General features: G+C 41.1%; 2 protein-coding genes across 10 annotated transcripts in view; both read right to left on the reverse strand.

The window, feature by feature from the left end:
* Positions 1-7,742, reverse strand: part of arhgap21b (Rho GTPase activating protein 21b) — a 45,429-nt gene extending 37,687 nt beyond the window's left edge. For 6 of the 9 annotated variants that reach the window (XM_081703871.1, XM_081703866.1, XM_035536093.2 and 3 more), the window contains exons 1-2: positions 7,524-7,733; positions 6,340-6,537 (exon numbers count right to left, since the gene is read on the reverse strand). In XM_081703871.1, the coding sequence (XP_081559997.1) occupies positions 6,340-6,414 (75 nt within the window). In that variant the 5' untranslated portion in view covers positions 6,415-6,537; positions 7,524-7,733. Of the gene's footprint in view, positions 1-6,339; positions 6,538-6,694; positions 7,054-7,523 lie in introns of those variants that run through there. The other 3 variants (XM_081703863.1, XM_081703864.1, XM_081703868.1) reach the window with 3 other exon arrangements.
* A 4,606-nt stretch (positions 7,743-12,348) lies between these two features.
* Positions 12,349-22,813, reverse strand: prtfdc1b (phosphoribosyl transferase domain containing 1b). The gene is given in 9 exon segments (XM_035536470.1): positions 12,349-12,396; positions 13,882-13,964; positions 14,134-14,180; positions 14,327-14,409; positions 15,601-15,618; positions 17,644-17,657; positions 17,660-17,705; positions 19,773-19,956; positions 22,782-22,813. Coding segments are annotated over 9 exon segments (555 nt in total).
* Between the last annotated feature and the right edge of the window lie 1,599 nt (positions 22,814-24,412).

Genomic DNA, 24,412 nt, shown 5'->3' on the forward strand with positions numbered 1-24,412 from the left:
TATATCTTCTGGAAGGATGCAGATTCTGCTCATTCCATTGCTGCATGCATTTATTTTATCTGCAGAGGACCCTCGCAGATCAAGTTGAAAACTTCAGACGGAAAAGCCCCACTGTCTCATGAGACAGCAAATCAGAAGTGGGTGAGAAGTGGTAGCCATGTGAGAGCAGCCAACGCTTTATGAAGCGAGCTCTTTTCTAGATCATGACAAAAAAAAAAAAGTTTCAAAGGCTGCATACAATATATTTAACGTTTTGGGTGAATATTTCATTACAATGTACATATAGGTTATATATTAGTTTGCTTGCTGTTGATGTTCAAGACATACATGCTAGCTAGGTAACTAATGACAGGAGCAACTACTCAGAATCGATAATCAAAGATATCGAGTAATTATAAATTACAGTAAATAATGAATAACGGTAAGAGTACATCAATAACTTCACAACCAATCACTGCCCATAAAAAATACGCTCTGCTCCTTCTCTGCTTGGCAAAATTGAGGAATCTATTGTGTTGTGTGAAGGTACGCCTAGATGGTCACTAAAGAGTGCATTTTTATTAAAGTGACAAAAATTGTTTCTCAGCCAACCAGCACACATCCCTGAAATGCACCAAATTTCAGACGTCTCCAAAGTAAAATATGATCAGAGTTGATGCACAACTAGCAAAATCTGGCCCAATATTGTAACTCTCATAAATCGTTTTTTTAAATATTATTTAAATGTTAAAATTGTTTAAAAATTCTAAAATGCACTAGTATGTTACTACTGGATTTGAGCTCGACCATGCAAGTGACATGATGAGAACGCTTGCCTGCTATGCCACATCCACCAATCTACTAGTCTACTAGTCTTCGGAGCCCGGCAATATTAATTTCTCATTTGCATAAAGTTCAAAATTGAGCTTTTTCTCCTGCTTTCTCTCAATTCTCTGCTTCCGCCCCCACTCTCGTCAATGCAGGCCTGGCTCCAGTCTCCACAGAAAATGAACGAAGAGGAGCATAAAACGTTCAGCTACTTTGAATACACCATGTACGTGTGGAATCCCAGAGCTGGAAAGTGGAGCTCATACAGCAAAACTCGCAGCACCTGCAGAAAACATGCATTTTATTTTCACAGTCAAAAATGGTACAGGCGAGAGGAAGTGTGTGTGCTACTAAAGACCAGCGATTTGCCCCTAAAAGTCAGTGGAAACTTCTCTCCAACACGTCCAGAGGGTCACCTGTGCAGTCAATCGTTCTGGATCAGACATTCTCCCTTATGAAACCAAAATAATCTACATTGCATGAGTCAAAATTTCATTTCCCTCAGCCTGCCGGGCTGTTCTCATAGACATCTGGCCTTACTAAAAGCCATTTGGGTCCCTTCTATTGAATTGAAGGTGCATTTATCCTCCCAGACAAGGAGTTAATTATATGATGACTGGTAATAAGAGACACAGAAAGGGGCATAAGGAAGCTTCTTAAATGAGGACCAGGACCTGAGAGTTAGGAATGCTGGAGCCATAAACCAACTCCCACTGTAACTGAGAGACGGGAAACTGAAGAAAACATGTGCACAGAATATGTGATAAGCCCTTTGAGGGTGATAGAAGCTTGCTTTAAAAAAATATAAATAAAACTATTTATAATCCAAGAAAAAGGAAAATCAAACTTAAAGTGGAACCAAAAGCTGCTTCTTTTGATTCTTTAACTATACCTTAAACCCAAAAAAAATTACAAATATTGGTAACCAATAATATGCTAATAAAGAATTGTTACAAAAATATCTACAGTGTCAATATGCAAGTGAATTAACTGTCAATGGTAGTGTCTTACAAAGCATGCCAGTAAAGCATTCCACACAGTCACTTAAGATCTTCTAATGTCTTCAGTGGGCGAATGAGGACAATCACAGAGTGAAGTCTTCTCCTGTCACACATTAACCGGCAAGTATTCAGTTCTGGACCCATAAATGGAGGCACCACTGGAGCGACTAATCCAGGAGGTGCGTGTGTCGTTGTTCAACTTAGCTAAATTTCTCCTAATTCCAACCATCCTGTCCCTAAATACAAACAAGGATGGGCTTGGGAAACGGGTTGAATTAGTAGCCTTTATATAATTAAGTTTCAAGTTGATGACATTCAGTGTGCTTTTTTTCAGTTCTCCCAATTATGGCAATCCCTGTTACTAACACAGCTTAAGATGTAAAAACATTAAACAATAAATTACTTTTGAAAAACAAAAATTCATGCACATTTGCTATTTAAAAATATATATGCCTGAACAAAACAAGACAGACATAAATTAGTTGTGAGGCTTCTGTGTCAGTGCACTGTGCATGCAAGAGTTAATCACATTCCCAACGCTATAGGAAACCCATCTGAAATTAAGCAACATCGCGCTGTTTAGAATGCTGGGAGCAATAAAGGGAAAAAAACAACACCATGAAGGACTCATTCCAACCTGTGTCAGTCGTACCAGTTTTGCCTAGAATTTCCAGACAATAGCTTTATTGTGTTGATGTGGACCGGGTCGTCTCAGTAGGCGATGTCTATCATTGTTACTCCCTAACTGCACCCCCGGGCCTATGAACAACACCCCCTGCCCATCCAGCCTTCTACAGACCAGCTATAAGCTCTTTAAGAAATAAATAGGTCTGTGTCAGTTAATGAGTAGCAGATCTAAGCATAGAAAGAGATTTCTCGTCTGTAAGAAAGGCTTTCTGTAAAAACACTGATTGAAAAAGCCATGCATTCATCACAATTCTGACTGGTCCCATTTCCAGTGAAGACAGACAGGCACTGGCAGGACTGTCCAAGGATTTTACACACACACACGCGCGCACACACACGCGCACGCACACGCGCGCGCACACGCGCGCGCACACGCGCGCGCACACACGCACACACACACGCACACACACACGCACACACACACGCACACACACGCACACACACACGCACACACACACGCACACACACGCACACACACACGCACACACACACGCACACACACACGCACACACACACGCACACACACACACACCTGAAGTGAGAGGGTATGTTCCCACTCTACCAGAACAAAAGCTTAAATTTTGGACCAGGAAAGATTTACCCTTATTAACCATCTAGATATCATCTCAAACCAACCCAAACACAGTGTTGTGACTCAGCCTCCATCAGTCCATCATGGATTACTCAGCATATCCCTTGGTAAAGAAGCAAAATGAACCCAAACCACCTAGGTCACATACATTTCAGGACAAGCTGCTGGAGGTCTCTCAAAGCTTTTTAATGCTCTTCCTGATCTTTCATTAAACTCTCAACTCAATAAATCAGCACGTCAGACGCTGGTTTCCTTTCTCCCTCGCTCCCGTTTGAATCATAATGTGAGGTGAACACTACGCGATTTTATGCCCGATTTTGCTGGTGACAAATGGTTGCACATGCCTGCCACCACACTCATATAGTGTGAACAGATCAACAACACAAATTTCCCAATCTGAGAGGTGCTGCAGACCCTAGAAGATCTTCAAACATGACTGAATATCACTGAATTGTATTAAATCTTGTAGTACAAGTACCTCTGTGACTAGCAATAGCAGCAGCAATGTGCCACAAGAATGCAAGAAAACAATCGCAGAACAACTAGCACCATAAATCCTACACGTGTGTAACTTACAAAATACTGAAATTAACCCAAAACCGATTTTTGTCAATACAGATAGGGAAAATGTTTGTGAAAGACAGAGATTCATTATCTGACTTTGGGGGCATTATCTTAGGTTTTGTTTTTAAGATTAATTCTTAACAGTTGATTGGTGTAAATAAAATAGACTTATCTTTGTAGAAAAGATTAGTTTTACAATGCAAGTGCCACCATAAATCTTAAACTCATGAATGGTTCTGTTCTATGTACAGACAAGTATTTGTCCATGACTGAGAGTGAACATATTATGCTTTGAACTGAGCTTCCAGTTCACAAAAGAACCCCATAAACATTCCTGATATCATTAGCCCATGTCAAGTCAGGACAAATGTGAAACCCAGGTTTCAAAACTACAAATTAGATCAGAGGAACTGATTCATTTTTGCTTGAATGGTTCAAACGTTTCATTGCATTTTATTGCACTATTTACCTCTAGCTCTCTTTGAAGACTGTTTTTGCTGACCACAACCAAATCTCCATAAACAATTTTTCCTCCACAATTTCTTTTTAATTCTCTTATCTTGTTTATGTTCAAACTAGCGCAGAAACATTATAGCCAGTTGTTTAGGCTCCACCTTCACATTATACAGCTCACAAGTATTTTTACCAGGGAAGTGTAGTCCTTGTACCTTGCCTGTGATCTCTAGTGAATTATGGACCTCTGTATCAACAAAACAACAGGTCACAAGCCATGTGTCATGTAGTCTTGATTCCAAGACTTTGAAAAGCTGTGCAGTGTGGTTGGCATAAGATAATCAAGACAGATACACTTGCTGCGAGGCAATCATCACTCTTCCTTGGTCCTTCAGTGAGGAGAACACAGGCAGCACTGCATATTAGATTAAAAGGTGAGGAAGTGATGTGTTCAGAAATCCGCAGATCCTATAAATAGATGACCTTCAACCCAATACGAACACAAGCAGCAGTTTCACAAAGGCCTCTGTTTAGAGGCTGGGTCATTAGCTGCATGTAACACAGGGACACTCTGCACTTAACCTCTGATTTTGTAGACTGGACTAATATCATAACTAGGCAGAATCAACTATTCATCACCAGAATCACCACTCTGTTGATATAAATCATTTATGAAACACACACACACACACACACACACACACACACACACACACACACACACACAAACACACACACCAAGAAAAATTACTGAATTGCCCAAAGGGTCTCAGTTAAGGCCATAGCTGCCTATTAAAATTAACTATGCTAAACAACAAAGCCTAAAATATCTGTTCTTGCAAAGTCAGCAAACATTCAGTGCTGCCTACATGAAGGCATGAAAGACAACAGGCTGGGTGCCTCAGGGCTTCAGCTCACTTCTACTGTGCTCCAGTGGTTGGAGGTTATGCTGCCTGCATGTACAGTGGCTGTGTTAGCAGTGGGGCGAACGCAGGCTACTGGAGCTCCCTGCGAGGAAGAATGCCAGGGAATTTCCTTCAAGAGTCCCCAAAGAATTTTATTTCTTTTTGCTGTAGACAAAAGCATTTGCTTTCCTTAAACCGTGTGCTGTGAAACAGCATGGCAGTGTTCTCAAAGGTGAGGCAAAATCCTCTCTGAAAATGAACAATGGAGCACTTTGACCTTCAAAAATCTTATTTTAAAAGCATAAATAAGTCACTATTAAAATAAAGTCAGTGTCAGCGCTCATAAAGAGAAAGCATTATCGTTAACATCATCTGCTCGTTCCAGCTGACATTCTGAAACGTTTTGGTATCTTCTCCCATGTAGACCACACATAAGGTAGAGGAGAGGTCAGGAGACTGCCTGTTAATTTTTTTAGATAGACTGCTTAATCTGAGAATAAGATATGGAGTACAAATGTACCTCCCATAGGCTACTAGCAGCAACCTCCAATTTCTCCATCACTGCCCAATAATAAATGTGATGCATCTTAAACAACACATTGTTCAGTGTCTACACATCAAAATAATTCAGTATATGAAATGGATTGGCTAAATACCCCAAAAAAGGGTAAAATACATGGTGCTCTTTGTAAGACAACTGAACACCATTTCAGTCCCATTGGGCAAGTTGATGCAGACTGATCTAGCTTCCTCTTTCTAGTGGGTGGGACGCAGGTATTGTTTTTGACAAGTGGTGGAAGCAAACAGGCTTGCTGGCAGGCAGGAGGCTAAAAGCACCAGCTGAACGCCAATTCAACATAGATTTTCCAGTCACAACAGCCGGCATAGTAAAAAGAGACTGTCGACTTTGAGCAAGCAGACATCCAAAGAACCAGTTACAGTGCCAATATTATCAGGTATCTCAGATATCATACTCGATAACCTGGGACACACTGTAGTAGCACAAATTCTGTATATAATTTTATACAAGTGGCAGTAATAAACAGCTCCTGAGTCAGGAATGTACAGTATGACTGTGCAGTAGGACATTTCAGGTTTGATGACGTGATTAACACTGCAACATGTCAAGGCTGAACAGGTAGCAGGGATACAAGGTAAAGGAGTGGAGCAGCAGCACAAAAGTGCTCCCGTCAACGGACAAACAATTCCTTCACTGTACAACTTTCCAGAGAAAGCTGTGTCGAAACTCTTACTCTATCATTATCAGCTGCTGTGCAGCAGCACATCATAGGCTAACATCACAAGGCATATAGACATAACATTGCTTTACCTGGCAAAGTTGGGTCTTAATGGAATAGATTGTCTCATCCTCTTCGTTTGGACTCCCCCAAATCGTTGCCATCATTTCACTTCACGTAAAAGGCGATCTCCCACTTGTAGCCCACATCTAGGTAATTGTTAAAGTAACCAATCAGATTGTGTAAATATCCACCCTGTCTTCACTCCCCATTTCTTTTGGTGAAAAACGCTGTAAGAAAAAGAAATAAAACAAACACTCGATATTTTATTCAAAATTAAACATGTCATGTAATTAGCCATTAATAACTGTTTTTTTCCTGTTATATTTACTCTTCATTCAAATAAATACTTAGGGTTTTTTTAAACAGATACAGGAGATAGCTTACACAAAATCACAAAACATTGACTATCAGCAGACTTCGGACAGCACCCTTCTACTCCAAACTAAGCAAGTTTAAAAACGCGCCAGTAACTTTCTTTAAAACAATTAAGCTACGTGGATACCCTCAAGAAAAAAAAAACAAAACAACCAATGCCTGTTCAATGCATCGTCCGTCAAACGCCTGAGTCTATCTAGCGTTGCGAGTGCCACATGGCTGCGTGCAAGCCCGTCGATTCGGGGAGCCTGATCAACAACTGCGCGCCGCCTTTTAGTCCAAATGGCCCAAACCCTTTAAATAACCTGATTCGCAAACGTCTACGTCGGTGTTCTTTCTCAAATATAAATTACTTGTACCCATCAGCTTTGGTTATAACTGCACGAATGGCAAACCACAGAATAAAGAGGAGTCCTGCGACTCTCGTAATAATTAGCTAGCTGTGAGCTAACAAAGTTGGTGGTAGTAAGTATTTTAACTCCAAGCGTGCACTATACGACAGTGTAAACCATATTCCAACTTAAGTTATAGCGTTAGCTGGTTATCTCAGCTAGCTTCCCACTGACCGCCAGTCTCGGAAAGTTTCGTAGGAATAGCTGGATTGACACGGGTCGAGGTTTTTTTTTTTGAGTGTTTAAACACAATAAAACGGTCAAAAGTCTTTCTCTCGCATTTAAGGACAACTGTGCAATAATGGGATTTATTTGGTACCTTATCTAATTTGAATGAGTTTGTAGTACATACAGCTAGCAAAACAATGTGGCTAGCTAGCTAGCTCAAAGGCTAACTGATCTTGTTAGCTAGCTAGAGTTAGTTGTGGTGGCTAGTCTGTGCCTACCTGTTGGGAATAAAGCTCTGATGTAACGTTGTGAACGCCCATTGAAAATTAACTGAAACCCCTCAGTTCAACGATAAGGGTATCCTTAAAGTATATCGCTGTCATACTCCTGCTTACATTCGCGGAGAACTGGAAAAGTTGAAAAGTTTAGTAGTTAGTTCCCAGTGCCAGGCGAAACACACGCGCGGAACAATGTTGGAATTGTGCTCGGGGGCTCTCGGAATCCTTGGAAACACCACCCTCTTTGCTGGCTCGGGGCACAACCGTCCAATCAGGTTTTACTTAATATTTCGGTTTGAATTTTAGCCAATTGGCAAGGTTGTTACAGCCAGCCATTTTCCCAAACTTCGGTGTATTTTTTTCCACTTTCAGATGTTATAGATATGTTCGAGATGTTGTTTGTTATTGTATAACACGTTGTTAATTCATTCTTATAACAATGCTGAAATAGTAAGAAATGTATGTTTTAGAATGAATGTTCAGCATGCTATACATACATACTAATAATTGAACCTCAGCAACAAAACGATAACAATCTTTTTCTTTCTTAAAGCGCAATAAAAATGACATTAAATCATACTGTATACCAAAACCATTAATTCTGCATAACTTGATTTTACATATTTTTTTTTCTTTCTCTTTAAGTTATCTAAAATATCCCACAACATTAATTTCAATTTAGGAGGAAAAATGCAAAGCAAAACCTGCTCTGGTGTCTGTGAAGTTTATCCTAACGTCTCCTAAACTATTAAAGTTTTGACCAGGGCTGCAGTGCTTTCAGAGGGGATCATTAAGTGAAATTCTGTATTATGTAACTGGTACTGACTTTCAGCTGAATAACACACTGAACAATCCATCCTTGACTCAATCAATGCCAAACAGATCTTTATGGACCCACATCGATGGGTAGCACACAGCACAGCTGGGGCTCAAACCTCAATCCCAGCTGTGTGCCTTGATTTCCACTTTTTTTTCCCAGGTGTATCTTCTGGGGTAAGTGAAAGTGATTCTTGAGATATGCTAAACCTTATACCAAAGTTGCACCATCCCACTAAAGTATTTTCCAGCTCTCTTCTAACAGTCTGTCAGCCAATCCATTAGTAAAGCTGCTTTTGTTATATATTCATAATATCCTCCTTTCCCAGCACTCAAATTCCATGCTGTCCTGATCAGCTGCGTGTGCCCCACACTTTCAAGCCCTTCTCGCTGTTAGCAACTGTTGGGACAGATTATCAGGGTCACATGCCATCCCAGTTCAAAGCGGAGTCAGCCGGCTGGGCAGGCGGGACCAGTGTGCAATTGGTAGGTGCACTGGAATGACTGCTCCACATGTCTGGCAGGCCACAAGTATGTGGCTGCACAAGGAACTTCACCCATCCATAGCCTGTCAATCAATCACCCCGCTACTATATTTGTATTCATTGTGAAGTCTGTGTGATGTGCGGGGGGTGGTCATGAGATGAAGCTACTTCATGCCTTAATAACTGACAGTACCATGGTTCATGATATGCTACTATGTAAGTGATTTATTCCCTGAATAACTGACAGTATTATATAAGTCATTCATGACGTAATAACTGTCAGTACCATGACACGTACAATATTTTTTACCACATTTTATCTGTTTTGGGTGCATCTGTAGTTGTCAGTAATGTGTAGTTTGTATCATGTATAGTATCAGGACATGCGTCCCTAAAAAGTAAACCTCCTTGAAAGAGATGGTTTCATTGTGTATGGTGCAATACATATACTGAGCACACACACACACACACACAGAGCAACCCTGAAAAGGGAGCTTTCTAAAATGTGGTCAGTTTCTATGGGCTTGGACAAATGTTCCTTTCATTGGTAGCTAGCAGAAGGGGCCACCTGTTCAAGGGATTTGCTAGCTTTTGTGCTGAAGTCACCGCAACCAAAGACTTTCACAATGTCCCCAGCCCCAGGAGCTCCTCTCCCAGCAGTCCGGCCGGGAATGCTGTACTGTGAAAACCAGACACAGGCTCGTTCTGGAAAAAAAAAAAAAAAAAAAAAGTCAGCTGCATGTCTTTCCTGTGACCAGTTCGTAAACAAGTGGTGTCATTCATCTGAGAAATGCAATACCCTTAATGTGATTAGAACCAGGGACGATGTCCCTCATTTAGAACTGCTCTAGAGAATTCAGCTATAGAGGAGAATCGTTCATTCTAAAATGTGGGTAAATAACGTGTTGGCACTTGATACATTTCAGGAAGTGCATTGTTAAGTAATGTCAGCTGAATTTTTTAAATAGTCAGGATATACATATGCATCTAAATTTCACCCTGAATTCCTGGCACGTGAAGTTATAGTGTCACACCTAAACTGCCCTCCTACACAAAAACAAAGGCCAGATCATGCACTACTTAGCAAAGGGCACAACAGTCGGGTGTGAAGTCGAGGCCATTAAGTGGCCAAACACAGAGCAAGGCGCTTTGTCTTCCTAGTACACTGAAACCTGGTCCTTCTGTTCAAACGTCGGAGTCATGTGTCAGCTGTGTGTAAAAGGGCCTGTGTAATACACACTACCCCTCCCCTCCGGCTCCACCGTGGGCATGGCTCTGTCCCTGCCTGGCATTTGTTTACACTGGATTTACCAAGTTCTTTAGCATATTTAGAACCAGAAACTTACAGAATCTGAGCAAGGTTTTTTGGGTTGTTGTTGGTTTTTTTTTTTTTTGTTTTTTGTTTTTTTTGGTCTTTGTTGAAATCTGAAGAATACGTTTAACCATTGCTGCCTTCAGGGAATTTTCAATATCCAGAATAAAGTTCAGTTTCCAGATTTGATTCGTTTCAACAAGAATTCCCCTCTCACTTTTCTACAACTTGTATGCTCAGAAAACATTATGGAAGGCTACACTTATATTTCAGCAGTCGGTAGTGAAACCGGACGGAATCCCCCTACAGAAAATAACAGTGGTTGATGACTGTTTGCCAAAGGGAGCCTTGCACTCCCAACAAGCTTCTTGTGCACACCCTACACTCTAGCTATAATTATATTTGCTCAAACACATAGATGTTGCTAGCGCAGTTCACCTGTGTGTTACTTAAACAAGTAAATGGTCTGCCTTAATCATGGACTTAGAGGAGCCATGGGTTAATGTCTATTGGTGAGGCCTTCCCACCAAGTGGAAGTGGTTAGCATGGTTTTGGGTGGAGGCAGCAGCCTCGCCTGTTTAAAGCCTTTCTTTTAATGCGAGAAAAACCTCATAACCTCTCAGATCAGCAGGGAAGCACCACCACTATAAACATCAAACCTTGCGTTAGAGAGCTTCTCAGCTCCCCCAAACTAGCTTTTTAAAAAACTACGGGGGCGCAGAATCCAAACGTGTAAGATAACACTGAAAACCTGGATGAACAACAAAGAACGTTTGTAAATAAAACGTATCTTTGTAAATTTGCTGTAGGCAGCTTGATTGTTCAACTGAAACATATCTACATCCCCTCTCACAAACAGAGGTAGTCTGCTGCTTTCGCTTAGTCCACTAAATCAAGTCCACTAAATAGGGCAGTTTGCTTTGTGCACTTCAGTTTGCCCAGTTTGCAGACTTGGGTTTTTATTTTGGTCCGTTCCTACTCTCATGTGGCAACAGTATGAGAGGGCGCTAGTTTAGGCTCGAAGTTCCTCTAGAACACATCCATCTGACAGCAATCCCACAAGCATGCCCCAATTGCCCGTCAAGCAACATTGATAACCGACCTGAAGCAAGCCATCTCATTTTTATGCTAAAAGCCTATCGATATAGAAGGGAAATCATGAACTTATGGACCAGTGAGAAAACGATTGTTCTTTAATACCCAGGGAGAATCTAAAACAGATCATTGATTGAACAGCGGCGATATTTTCACTGAGTAATGACCCTGAAAGGCATCTCATAAGTGACACTTTAACACAATTAATGTGCGACTGGCAAAATTAAATTAGAGCCTGCAGGACACACACACTTCACCTGCACTGAACCAAAACTACAAGAGGGCTGTTGTGTGTGTGTGTGTGTGTGTGTGTGTGTGTGTGTGTGTGTGTGTGTGTGTGTTACATAACACACACCCAAACAAGCCCAGGGCTCCTCTGCAGCTTTGTGCTTTGTGTACACAGGTGTGTTGCATGTTTGATTTCTCCCACTGAGCCTGTGTGTGTGTGTGTGTGTGTGTGTGTGTGTGTGTGTGTGTGAGTGAGACAGAGTGGGACCACCTGCTCCAAACGGGTAGCACAAATTTACATGGTTGTATGTCAGATACTCTACTAAAATAAATAAATAAACAAACTCAAATAATTTCATTGCAAAGCACACTTTAATGTTTAATACCATAGCGAAACACCTAAAAGGACATATAAAAGCATGTAAACAATGTAGCAAGAAAATGTAATTATTTACTGTTAAGGTTTAAACAAGACTTGACAAAAAATGTCAGGACTTCCAAAAAAAAAATTTACATTTTAAAATTTTTAAAAATCAGCATCTTTTTACCATTTGTTGCTTACATATAAAAGAATGATACAGAATTCATCATATGTTTTCATTCTGAGCTTAAGTGAAACAGGTCTTATGGGTGAATGTTGTAACAATGTAAAAGTTTAGGACCAATTGTACCTCGTAATGGAGTCGTATATATTTATCCAACCCTGTGGAATAGTTTCTGGGAAGCAACAGTAACGACTCTCTGATGTGGAACGGGAACCCAGAGGGGTAATGTGCTGAGCTGACTGTGCTGTCCAACACTGCTTGCATCACACGTATGCCCTGCAGAGAACTTCAGAACCTTGTGAATAAACACATATGACCGTGAGGGGAAGACGAGGTGGCCCACTTCAGACTTTATATTTCTGTTTCCCACTCTCACTGATCACACAGATGTGCTATGAGAGGTGAAAGGGAGGGGGGGTTCAGAGAGACAAAATGGGTAATATTTGAGATTAAACATCTTTATTGCCACAATTTAGGCACTAATTACAATGACAAAAATTAAAATATCATTAGATTCAAAGGTTTCTTTTTTTTAAATAAAAAAACAAATTCAGCATCTTTATCATCATGATACAACAGAGGGAGGCAGACAACTGTCTTCGGTGTGGCCTGTACTGAACACACCGAGCCCAACGAGTCTGATAGGCCAGCTGGTTCCGAGGGCCCCACTAAGAGTAGAACAAAGACGCACTGCAAACGAAGACTCACCAAGTCTTAATACCAGACGCTTCATGTTTTGGACAGCACAGATGAATTGCTGCATTCTTTAATGACATGGCTTTGAAACTGGGCCCAAACCCAAGTTGTGCTTTAAAGACAATGTGAAACGGAAATCATAATTTCCCTGCTATGGGACATATTTGTGAGTGAAACAGGATATTCAGGCAGGAAATAATGTGCGACCAGACCGGACTTGAGTTTATTCATTCGGATTTGAATGGACCATGAAAACATGACATTTATTTTCTTAAATTCCTAATATTATTTTTCCACACTAATTTGGCCTTATTTATAGCAAAACATTTTAAATGTAAGAGGCAGACATACGTCATTGCATTTTGATAAAACATAATGGAAAAACAAATAATTTTGTCTTAGGTGATTATACTAAGAATATGAAGGGTTTAAAAAGGGCCAATTTTGATGTCAACTTGTCTTTAAAAACATAAAACAAGCAATAAAAGAGCATCACTCTTTAAGTATGAGATGCCTCTATGTGGAGATCATGAATTGTTAGAACACCAAGTCCTGTGATCATTGCCAGATGTAAGGGTGTGGGTAAGCTTACAGCTTCCTGGAGAACTGAGTCAGAAGACCTGGGGTGTGCTCTGTAGAGGGTGCCATTCACTATTTAAGCCCATGTCGCCTAGCAACCTGCACTCCAAAATCGAGGTGGAACGTTGAGGTCACAGTGGGCTTCTTCTGCCAAATCTTACCAGGTGACACCCCCCCCCCCCCCAGCACCACCACCACCCAACTACACATTCCTCAGAACGAACGGCACTCCCTGATGGGGGTCAGGACCGACATCTCCCCACTTGGAATCTCCCTTTATGGAATTTCTCAGAGGAGCGAGAGCCTTCAGAGCAGATGCTACTCTTTAGATCTCTTTAGCACTCAGCTCCTGACCTGGACGTCAGAAGTGATAAACCTAGCTCTGGGCAAATGGTGAGCTTATATCACCACCGGGGCAATGGAGTTAGCCAGAGCCATGCAGATAACCACTCATGTTCTAAACCCTCTATGTACTAATGCAGAACACAGGCCTTCAAACCAGTGGCATTCTTATAAGCCGATTAATTTGTAGCAATAAAGAGCATGCTGACACGATAAAATGGCTTCACGTCATTGTTCACAGAGGAGCCTGGGGGAAGAACACTTCCACCGAGATCCCTAAAGTATTCATTGTAGTCGAAGGCATAGCCAACCACAAACCGATTAGGGATCTCAAATCCAACATCTGGTGTGGAAAGACTTAGTTACAAAAAAATAATTATGATAGAAATGTTTTCCTGAATGAACTGTATAATAATAATAATAATAATAATAATAATAATAATAATAATAATAAGTTGTTGTTTTACTAAATATTAAACAGAAATATTAAAACTATAAAGACGGTGACTTACAGTCCAGGAGGCACCCTGAGTCATACGAGCGCCTTTTCACCAGCAAACTGCAACAGTGTAAAAGCAACACTAACTGGCCTGGGCAGTATGTGTGAAACGTGCTGATCCAGAGACACACTCGGCTGATCTGTGTGAGGAAAGGTCAGCGGTGTGGTCCGGCGTTACATGGATGAGCCGCGTGCCAGGCGCCCACCCTGCCACTCTGATCATCTCAGAGCCGAAAGCCCAGACGTGAGCCAGTAGGGCCTTCCTGGTTTTCCCTGTATCCACTATGGCCTGCACGGCAGAGACAGAGGGGGACAGGCACAGGAGTGCGGGGAACATTAAGGAGTGTAACGTTAAACGTGTGCACAAGCATATATGTGCATTCATATACACGTGCACAAGTATGTATGTGCATGCATATACCCATGCGCGAGCATATATTTGCATGCATATATACGTGCACGAATGCACACATATGTACACGTGCTTGATGCTATGCAAATACACAAAGATATGCAAATAAAGTGACACACTTGTATAGACTCTACTCCTTCCTCTTTCACACAGATATGTATGCATGATGTTATACAATTACAGACAGCGAAGGACATACAATTAATATAAAACACCCCCCCCCCTCCACACACACACACACACACACACACACACACACACACACGCTCTCCTAATACTCCTAAGACTGTTTTTGCAGTCCTCACTATCACATAGGTTCTGGAGTGTTGCATTGTGTCATGATGCAATTATCAATGTGCAGTCGAACTAAAAGGCCACCCAGCACTGTGCATAGGCCAGCAATGTGGACAGCAAGCCCATTGGAGGTGTGGCGTCCACACACAGTGCGTTTCCTGTTTCTTAAACTAGTTATGAATCTATTTTCATGATGCGTCTTCTATAACTAGATTGTAGCTGATTTTGTTCTAAAAAGGAGATTTGTTCAATTCCTATACCGTGAAGCAAGAGGTGAAGCTTAATTTGACCCAATAACCTGCTAATAACTAACATAACATAATTAACATAACCAGCATCAAAATTAATGCAAATTTTAAAGTCAGAAGAGTCTATCATGGATTTCCATGGGGCACCAAAGACTTCAAGAATCGTAACTGAGCACAGCATGGCCCCAGCAGAGGTATAACATTATTTTTGTCCTACATGTTAACTTCAAAGGGAAACAGGAGAATCTCTGAACTAAAACGACTTCCTGTCCTTAAAGTTATGTGAGAATAGAGCACTGTGTAACCACGACTTGGTCTGGAAATGCCATCTAAAGCTCCATCAATGGGAAATGTTAGGAGCAATAATGGCAGTGTTCATTCATGCCGGAATATAGCATTACATAACTGGGCACATAAAGGTTCGCCTATTCTGTTCACTTCTGACGACACTGACATAAAGGCAGGACTACTATGAGAGACGAGGCTGATGCACAAACCAAGAGAAAGGGCCACAATAAAAACTTACCTCCACAATGAGGACATTCTTCATTAGATGGCACATCAGACTTGCTGGGGTCTTTTCATGAATCGACATCATTACTGTGTTAAGAGGGCTCCAGATAGCAACAGCTAGAGGGCTAGAGAATGGCTAACACAAACTGGGCACGGCAGCCAATGGTCTATATCTGCATCTTCAAAATGTTTCTATGAAGATAATGTTTGGAAATGTTTATGGGTGTTTCCAATAGAAACCAAGTGAGTGTGCAGCACAAAAACATTTGTTTGAAGCTGACAGAAAGAAAAAAAGATTCGGTTTATAAAATTATGTATTTGGGGCCTGCTTCACATGGTTTAACTGCAAATCTTCTTCACAAACACATACAATGTGGACATCAAATTGTAATCCACACGTCTAATGGACATATGTAATCTCGTTTAGACACTGCCCTGCTTACATCACTGAGGTCAATCTAAAAAGCACTCTCGTCTGTTTTCCCAGCACCACGATGACACGCCCTGCATGGCCAAAACAAGCCAGGAGGCTGGGACTCCGTCTGCCAGCCAGCGGAAGCTTGGCTATGGGCCTCTGCCCAGCCGTATAACACAATTCAATTTGCATGGTGCAAGGTGAACATGAGACAGAGAGAATGAGAGTCCAGCATTAGCATTAATGCTCATCCCATCCATACACTCACTGCTTCTTACTGTACCAGAACAGTTAATGTGCTAGAGCATGTCCCAGAATGCTTTGCTGATGGGAGCAGGAGGCAGACCCATATAGGCAGGGGAAGAGAATGGAGATGCATGCTGTTGGTTAACGTGGTAAACGTGGCCACTTACATTGGTGGTGCAAAACACACAGCCCAGAGGACATATGTGGCCCTCCAGTAAAGTGATCTGCTAAATAGCTAAAATTTTAAATGTGGGCTTTCTCTGATGATAGGAAACTGGCCTTGTAAAATAATTACAATATCTATAATTAACAATTAAATATAACGTATTAACCTAATAATGTATACTTTTTATTATGGCTTTGCTTACTTCAGAGTATTCTGAATACCCAAGGTTTAGTGCCAACCAGAGAGCGCTCTCTCTATAAGACACACGCCAATACTCTCCATGGGCACAATTACCTGAGCAAACAAGCCCCTCTATCCTATTACAAGAGACTTGCAATTAAACACCATAATTTCAGTCCCTGACTATGAAAATTTAGCAGATTGACATTTACACTTTAGATTTGATTTCATACAACTTTTGTCATTCAGTCTCACTTGAACAATAAAAAGATATTTGTTTTACAATGAATAAAAAAAAGATATTAGGATGGTGCCTGTCTTTACTGCAGTAGGTAAAGGTGTATATATTACTGTGGAAAACTGTAACTCTCATCTCATTAAGTACCCCAAAAATACAAAACTGTCAGCAAAATACCAATTTGTGGTTTAAGGAGTGCTTTATGGTGGTTTATGGTCAATTATTAATTTTTTTTTTTTTTTTTACCCAGTTCAGTTTGCTTGTCATTTGAGGGCAAACTCACCAGGTACAGTGAGCAGAACAGTGAACTCCAACAGGACACTGATGTAATGTTTGAGAAAGAGATGACACACTGCCCAGAGACTCCTCACCTACAGGCAGAGCAGCGAGTCAGATCTTCTCACCCTACAGCTGAAGGTCCAGCTGCCCAGCCAAGATCCAGGCCCAACACACACACACACACACAACCCAACACAGAAGAACACGTACATATCTCCACAAGACCTTTGACCCATGTGATGTATAATGACTCAATAGGTACTGCGTTGTCAGTCTATAGATAAGACAGGCCTTCCCTAAAAGCTAACATCACCCTCTCTCCCTTTCTCCCCTCCCCAACGTAGGCATGGTCAAACAGATACAAAAAGACTCCACCACACAGTAGTTTGTCACTGAACAGCATTCACTACCAGCAATTAACTACCCGGAAATGACTCCTTGATAATTAATGAGACAGCTCCTGCTTGTTAATAAGGAATTATTCAATTACCTTATTACAACATTAGAGAAGGAGTTTTAACTATGCCCTTACCTTTCCGCTCAGTACAGACTCTCAGCTCTTATAATCTGGAGGTCTTGTGTCGAATGATCATTCTAATTTACACAAACAACATAGGTTCAGGAGAGGGTCTGGGTGATGACTTCATTTCTGACACTGTATTTCCGCAAGTCATCTAAAACCAGAATACCATAAGTTTCACTTGTCACATCCACATGTGGCTGAAGGCAGTCGTTCTCTTTACATGGGGGTAGTTCAAGAATAATTATCTATGATATTCTGCCATCTGCTGTTCAAACTATGCACTGCACTGGAAACGTTAGCTGCTTTTAAATAGTGCATAGCCTATTGGTAAGATAATATGTTTTAGGTACTATGAGGTGAGCAAGTGAGGGGCAGAAAGGGGGTCATAGACGAGGCAACAATGCACCCAGGGTGTATTGTGGTGGATAAACTGTGTAGTAGTGTACATTACCTGTTCTTATCAGTCCCGTGCTTACGTGTTAGTTGGGTTGATCTTGTCGTGATTGTGTAATGTTCTAGCGCAAGCCGTATTATTTACCGTATTCTTGTGGTGGAATGTTTTCCCCCAAGCTTAGCAAGTAGCTCAGCTAATCTCTAGTTTCTTGAGTGCTAGTTGTCTTTGTAAAGACTTCCTGCCTCAATAAAGAGCAACGCAGAGTAAGGGCTATGTCACGTATACCGAGTGTCCCCTTGCAAACATCACATTGGTATCAGAAGCGGGATGTGGCCATGGATGTCGAAGAGCCGTAAACATTGAGGACCCTCGCTCACAAACAGCAAAGAAAACGGTGATGCCAATCTCTGTCACCATGGGATGCTTATGGAAAGAGTAGGCGTCAGTGGGTCCATTCCATGAGATGGAGGTGGGGAACCACTGTGTCATCCTGGCCATGGACTGTTTTACAAAGTGGAGCGAACCATACGATGTCCTCGACCAGAGCATCGCCGCCGCCACCGTGTTTTGGAGGCATTCCGTTCCCCTAGCCTGAGTTCCTAGAAGAGCAGCACAGTGATCAGGGGCGAAACTTCGAGACGTAGCTGATGGCAGAGTTCTGCCAATGACGGAGCTTGCGCAAAACGAGGACAATGGTACTCCACCTGCAGAGCGATAGGTTGGTGGAGCGGTCACCACACAGCTGGCTCTTATCACCTCCAGGCGCTAGCACAAGTGCCCCAGTCCTGTGGGCTTGGCGATTAGCCAACCAGGACTCGATGGAGTTCACACTGGCAATGCTAATGCTAGGATGTGCACTCTAGACACTGACCAACCTGGTGTTCAAAGATTCTGTACTGATCAGATTGTGATTCATTTTATAGAAAAAAAAAGAAGTAAAAATCTAAATAAATAATCACTTCTAAAATACCGATTGCTACTTTTTGGTGGTAAAAATGACTTCCACCTGAATTGCTCCTTTAAATGTACTTGTGTTGTGTAAAATGTCTGATTGATCTTAGTGCTTATGTAATGTTCTAGTGTAAATGATTTTATCCATTGTCTTCATGTTATGTAAGGTTTGTCATTACCTTCCTGCAAGCTTAGTATGTAGCAAAGCTAATCTCTCAGTTCTTGACTAGTTCTCTTTGTAATCACATCTTTACTGAATAAAGAGCAACACAGAGTAGAAGCTGTCACATGTCTTCCTTTGCAAATGTCATAATATCTCTTGATTTTCATGTTCAGTAGATCACGTATAGCAGGAATGCTGTATTTGTATTAGGAGGGTAGTACTGGGACATGAACCATACTGTATCCTCGCTATAGCACTATGTCTAATTTTAACCTGGCATAAAGTGCAGTTACTGTAGGACAAGAGAAAATTAGAGTATGTGAGCAGACATATCTAGTCTAACATATAGAGCAACTTCCATAATAAAGTAAGTTAGAAGTGCAAAAACTATAATGATCTTTCAAATCTCAGATATAAAGAGAAAGACTACCCTCAATTCAAACACATGCCATTTAGGTACTCAATGTAAAATTGGCCTGATATAAATTCTGTGGGGAACAAGGAGGCAGATACAGTGTAACATACTTCAAAATAAATTACTTTTTTTAAAAAGGAACACCGGAAGGACCATCAAAAATGCATTTTAGATTTTAACAATGAATTTGATAGCTAGATGATATCTCAGAATACCAGGAAGCTCTTCAGCTGTACAAAGACCACCCTGACAAGCAGGAACCTGGTGGAGCTGCATGTCAGAGTCGGAATGGCCTCCACCAGGTCAGGGCAGAACTGGTGTCCCCCCTTCAGCACGCATAGCATCACGACGTCATGGTCATCCAAGTCTACCACGATGTCCCTCACCAACCTCTCAGTCCTGACATACCACAGCACGGTCCAAATTCAAGGCGTGGGATGGTATTCACACAGCAACCTAACTGAGAAGGTACCGCAGTTCTGTGTGCATGAGCATATTTCATTCTAAGGGATAGGGGGTTCTGTTTGGAGGGCTGGCTGAAACATGGCCTACATAGAAAAAGCTAATAACTGCTGCTTTCTCTTTCTTTAGCAACAAAACACCAAGAAATTGACATTACTTTTCAAGTCTTTAGTTCAGACAGCATAGAAATGCTGCCAAGTTTCAATCCCACAGGAGTCTCTTTTCATTGAGATTTGATAGGTTATGCTTCAGAAATGAACGAAACTTCAGAACACATACTAGTTCAACCTAATATGTACTTCACTTGAAATTCTTACAAATATTATCCAAGCTAATGTATTTTCTGTCAAACTAAGATGAATTTCAGCCACACAAACAGGAAAAATGCCAAATGTTACAGAAATCTCTTTACCTACCACTTACTCTCTGATGCAACATTAACTCCTGAATAGAAGTAACTGAACCTAAGTATTTCAATTATTTATCATTTACAAATATTCTGCTTACTTTCAAATACCAAACACAGATTAACAAACACTAGCAATAAACAACCAAAATTATTAGACTATTACAAAATCTGTTGATGATTCAAACAGCTAACACCATATTTCCCAGTCATGGAGACCCCATGCCGAGTCCACTCACTTGTCTGTTTCTGAGCTTTAACACTCCTAACACATCTCCCTGAACACAGAGGGGGTTTGCATATGTTGGCTCTGGAGTGCAGCATCATAGGGCAGCGATATAGAGTATATAGAGCAGAATATAGAACAGCGACTGATGAATGTCCCCGCAACACAGTCCAAATCCCTGGAGCAGTGCAACAGACAAGCGAGCAGGTCGAGGCGATACCCTGGCCAGTCATCTGGGATCTAGCAATGGATGAACGTATGAAGAATCAAAGTCGGATCTATGTCCGATTATTGTTCACCTGTAGTTTCTCAGCAGAACAAACTGTACAGCTTTTGGATGTGACCAGAAGCCTAACAAATGCACTGTTATGTGTATGCTTCTAAATAGTACCAAATCATGCCACTAATATTTTTAGGGCCAGATATTACCTGCCAATCAAATTTTGTATCGCCCAATCATAACAGAAAGCTTGTCTCGGGGCTTATTGGGAGAAGGAAATAGCGCTGCTTAAAGACATGAAAATATCTGTGTACGTATGAGGAAACAAAAGATCAGAAACAGGCAGGATAATCTGTATTCAGAGCTTTTTTTCTTTTAAAAAAAATCTAATTTACTCGTTTTTACTTCTTTATTTCAAGTTATGCGTAAAAATGCTTATTCCCTTAGCACGCCCCGATGTTCAGGTAACAGCCTGGGCCTTTTCCACTGAAACACGAAAATGCTAAACTACACTAGAGATAACTAACTTTCTACTTTTTTTTTTTATCAATAAGGCTACCAATTTCGTTTTCTTCTATATAATTTACATATATAATTCCCCCTTTCCTTGCCTGATTTCCACGTTAGGCAACAAAAGTTTCAGGATCACGGTAAACTTCTAAAACTTGCATTGCTCCGTATAACGTACACTTACTAAGTCGTTGGTAGCCTTCAACAATTTCGATTAAAAGGTCGCTGTTTGGGGGAAGATGCGTATTTATTTACAACAATTACCCTGTCTCCGCCAGTAGGAGTTTAATTGTTTTCGGTCGGCTCTGCCATCTTGGACATCCTCGTTAACGTTCGTCTCTGTTCGTAAATTTCATGTAACAGACAGGCGGAACGGTCTGAGGAACGCTTATTGTTTCGATCTCGCAGCAATTTAGCAGACCAAAAGTGAAAGGGGTTTGTTAAAATGATTTACTTGAAACCTTGACCCCACTGAGTATATTATTTCATGTGAAACTTTATAGTGGGAGTACTGTTTTATTAGAATAGTACTAGAACTGTCAGTAAGATGGCAGCAAAGCTGCCAACACACTGCGCAATGAATGGATTCGCTGTCGGCACAAGGTTCTAGGTGACTCCTTGTAGCTCTTATTTTTTACCAGTGTTAACAATGTCGAAAATGTTATGCGCAATCCACGGTCATGTGATGCAGGTGATGCTTTAGCTCGACTTTTAGGTCAGGAACTTTAGGTCAGGACCGATCGTTTCTTTCTCCCACTTCCCCGGTAAATTATATGATGGATTTGACAGTTATACTGTCTTATGTGGCTTATGTGTCATTCCAGTCCATTGTACGAAGTTTAACTTAAACATTGCAGTTTACAAATGGGTAAACCAGTTGCACTTCATTTCTTTTGCTAAGATATTTAGAATAAGACTAGGACCTTTTTGTTCCAGAATCATCTGTTTTTCCTGGCAATACCATTCAAACTGTGTGACTTAATTTTACTTTTCAAACCCGGGGAAGTAGGTGGGCAGCCTTAGGTTTAGTCGTGAAGACAGGCCTACATTTCTGGACTTTCTCTGCTTGAATATAAAATGTCATTCTTTCTTCACTATATATGTACATCACTGCACATTCATCGCACCATGGCTACAAGAAAATATGTCTCTTTAAGAATTGCCAATACATTGGTGGGTAATGCTCCAGGCCTTACCTGAACTCACAGTTCAATATATCTCTAATAAAGGGATGTCAATTACTGGCTTCCTCTGATACACTCCAATAATTTAAGGAAACTGCTAAGGCAATACAGCTTGGATCTTGTTTCCATGGGCGACAAGGAGAACTCCATAGCTATTTTTAGCCATTCTGAGTGTTATCCCATTGTTGCAGCACACACTGCCGGAGACAGCCTCACCTGGGCACTGACTGATGTGTTGCTGTGGCCATGTGCCCTCAAAAGCAGGAGCCGCAATTTAAACACTACCTCGACATGACATTAAAAACAATTGCATTCTGTTGAGTTTTAAGGCTTGTCGAGAGAAAGCAAAACAGTGGGATTTGCCAAACAAGATTGTTCTAGAATGTCTGTAGGACATGTCCATTTGTATTTGTGTGAGAGAGAAGCCGATGTAGTGTGCATGTCTGTCTGTTTGTATCTGATTTTATCATAAACTGTCATGCATTGGCCTCTGTCATTTTAATGTTGTTACTCATACAAAGCACCTATACAGCCCTTTCAAATGAAAATCCAGTTTAAGCAGTTAAATACCAGTTTGTCTTGCATAACACTTTGTATAACACTGCCTTGTAAATACATAAGACATTGTCTGACTGGGAAGATTGATTTTTTTTTCATATTTATCATCACTTTTGGAAAACTTACTGCATATCTGAGGGCTTTGAAGGCTTAAAGGAAACAGCAGTATTCCCCTTTTCACATCTTTATGGCATAGCTGAATCACATGCCCCACACCAATCTTTGTGCACAGTGTTCTGCTGCAGCTCAGCTGACAGGCTGCTCAGACAAGGTAGAGCGAGTGTGTGTGGGGGGGGGAGTGTGTGTGTGGGGGTGTCTGTAGGTCAGGTACTTTGAAGGCATGAGTGTTAGCACTCTAGGGGGGAAAGGGTGCTTCTTAGTTCCCACACTAAGCCATGAGATCGGCACCTAGCTGTTCACACCTACAGCAGCAGACAAAAGCACAGATGCTATGGGCTTCATTTATAAACACTGTGGGAAATCTGTCCTTCCTGCTGTGTAAATGGACAGATATCTGCACAAATGGTGGAGTTAGTAAAGAATCACAGCATTGAGTGCTAATGCTAAAACACAATCCTAAATGCATATTATGACTGTGATGAGCAGCTATTATAAAACTCTGAGCTCTCTAATATGGTCAAAGTAATTAATGGCCAAAGTTAAAACTAAAACCTCTGAAATTTTCATAGCGATGAGTCTTATACTAAAATGCAGCTGCATAAAATTAATATAGAGATGAGAGGCCTTGCTAAACCTTAAGTCAACTGAAACATCAAAATTCTTACAGCTTTACCAAAATTCAACCCTCTAACATTTCAGGGGTAACATTTCAGTACACCTATCCTGTAGCTAGCCAGCCCTCAAAGGCCACATCCACCATTCACTTCCCCTGGTCCCAATCACCCACTTATTGATTAATCACCCACACCTGTCTTTCATTTGCTTCACTCCATTTAATTCCCACAGGTGGCCACATTTTGTGCTTTGCATTGATGTGCTCTTGCCACCAGTTAAATGCTTTGCCAAGCCTACTACTCTAAAGACATGGTTTTTGTTTTTTTTTGAGTTCCTTGCTTCTGCTTCATGATGTTACGAAACTGTACTGGTAAGATGAATGATCAAGTCTGGATGGAACTCATCACTAGCAATTAGAAAGTCAAAATAAAGCTTATTCTAATATTTCAACTCACTATAATTCAGGGTGAGAAATTGTATTCATGCCTTCAAAGCTAATTTTCCATACCGGAGTAATTTATAGTGTTGGACAGCAGCATCTATCAGATTCTTGA

This window comes from Electrophorus electricus, chromosome 20, assembly GCF_041902795.1.
Source record: "Electrophorus electricus isolate QZ-2024a chromosome 20, ASM4190279v1, whole genome shotgun sequence".
NCBI lineage: Eukaryota > Metazoa > Chordata > Actinopteri > Gymnotiformes > Gymnotidae > Electrophorus > Electrophorus electricus.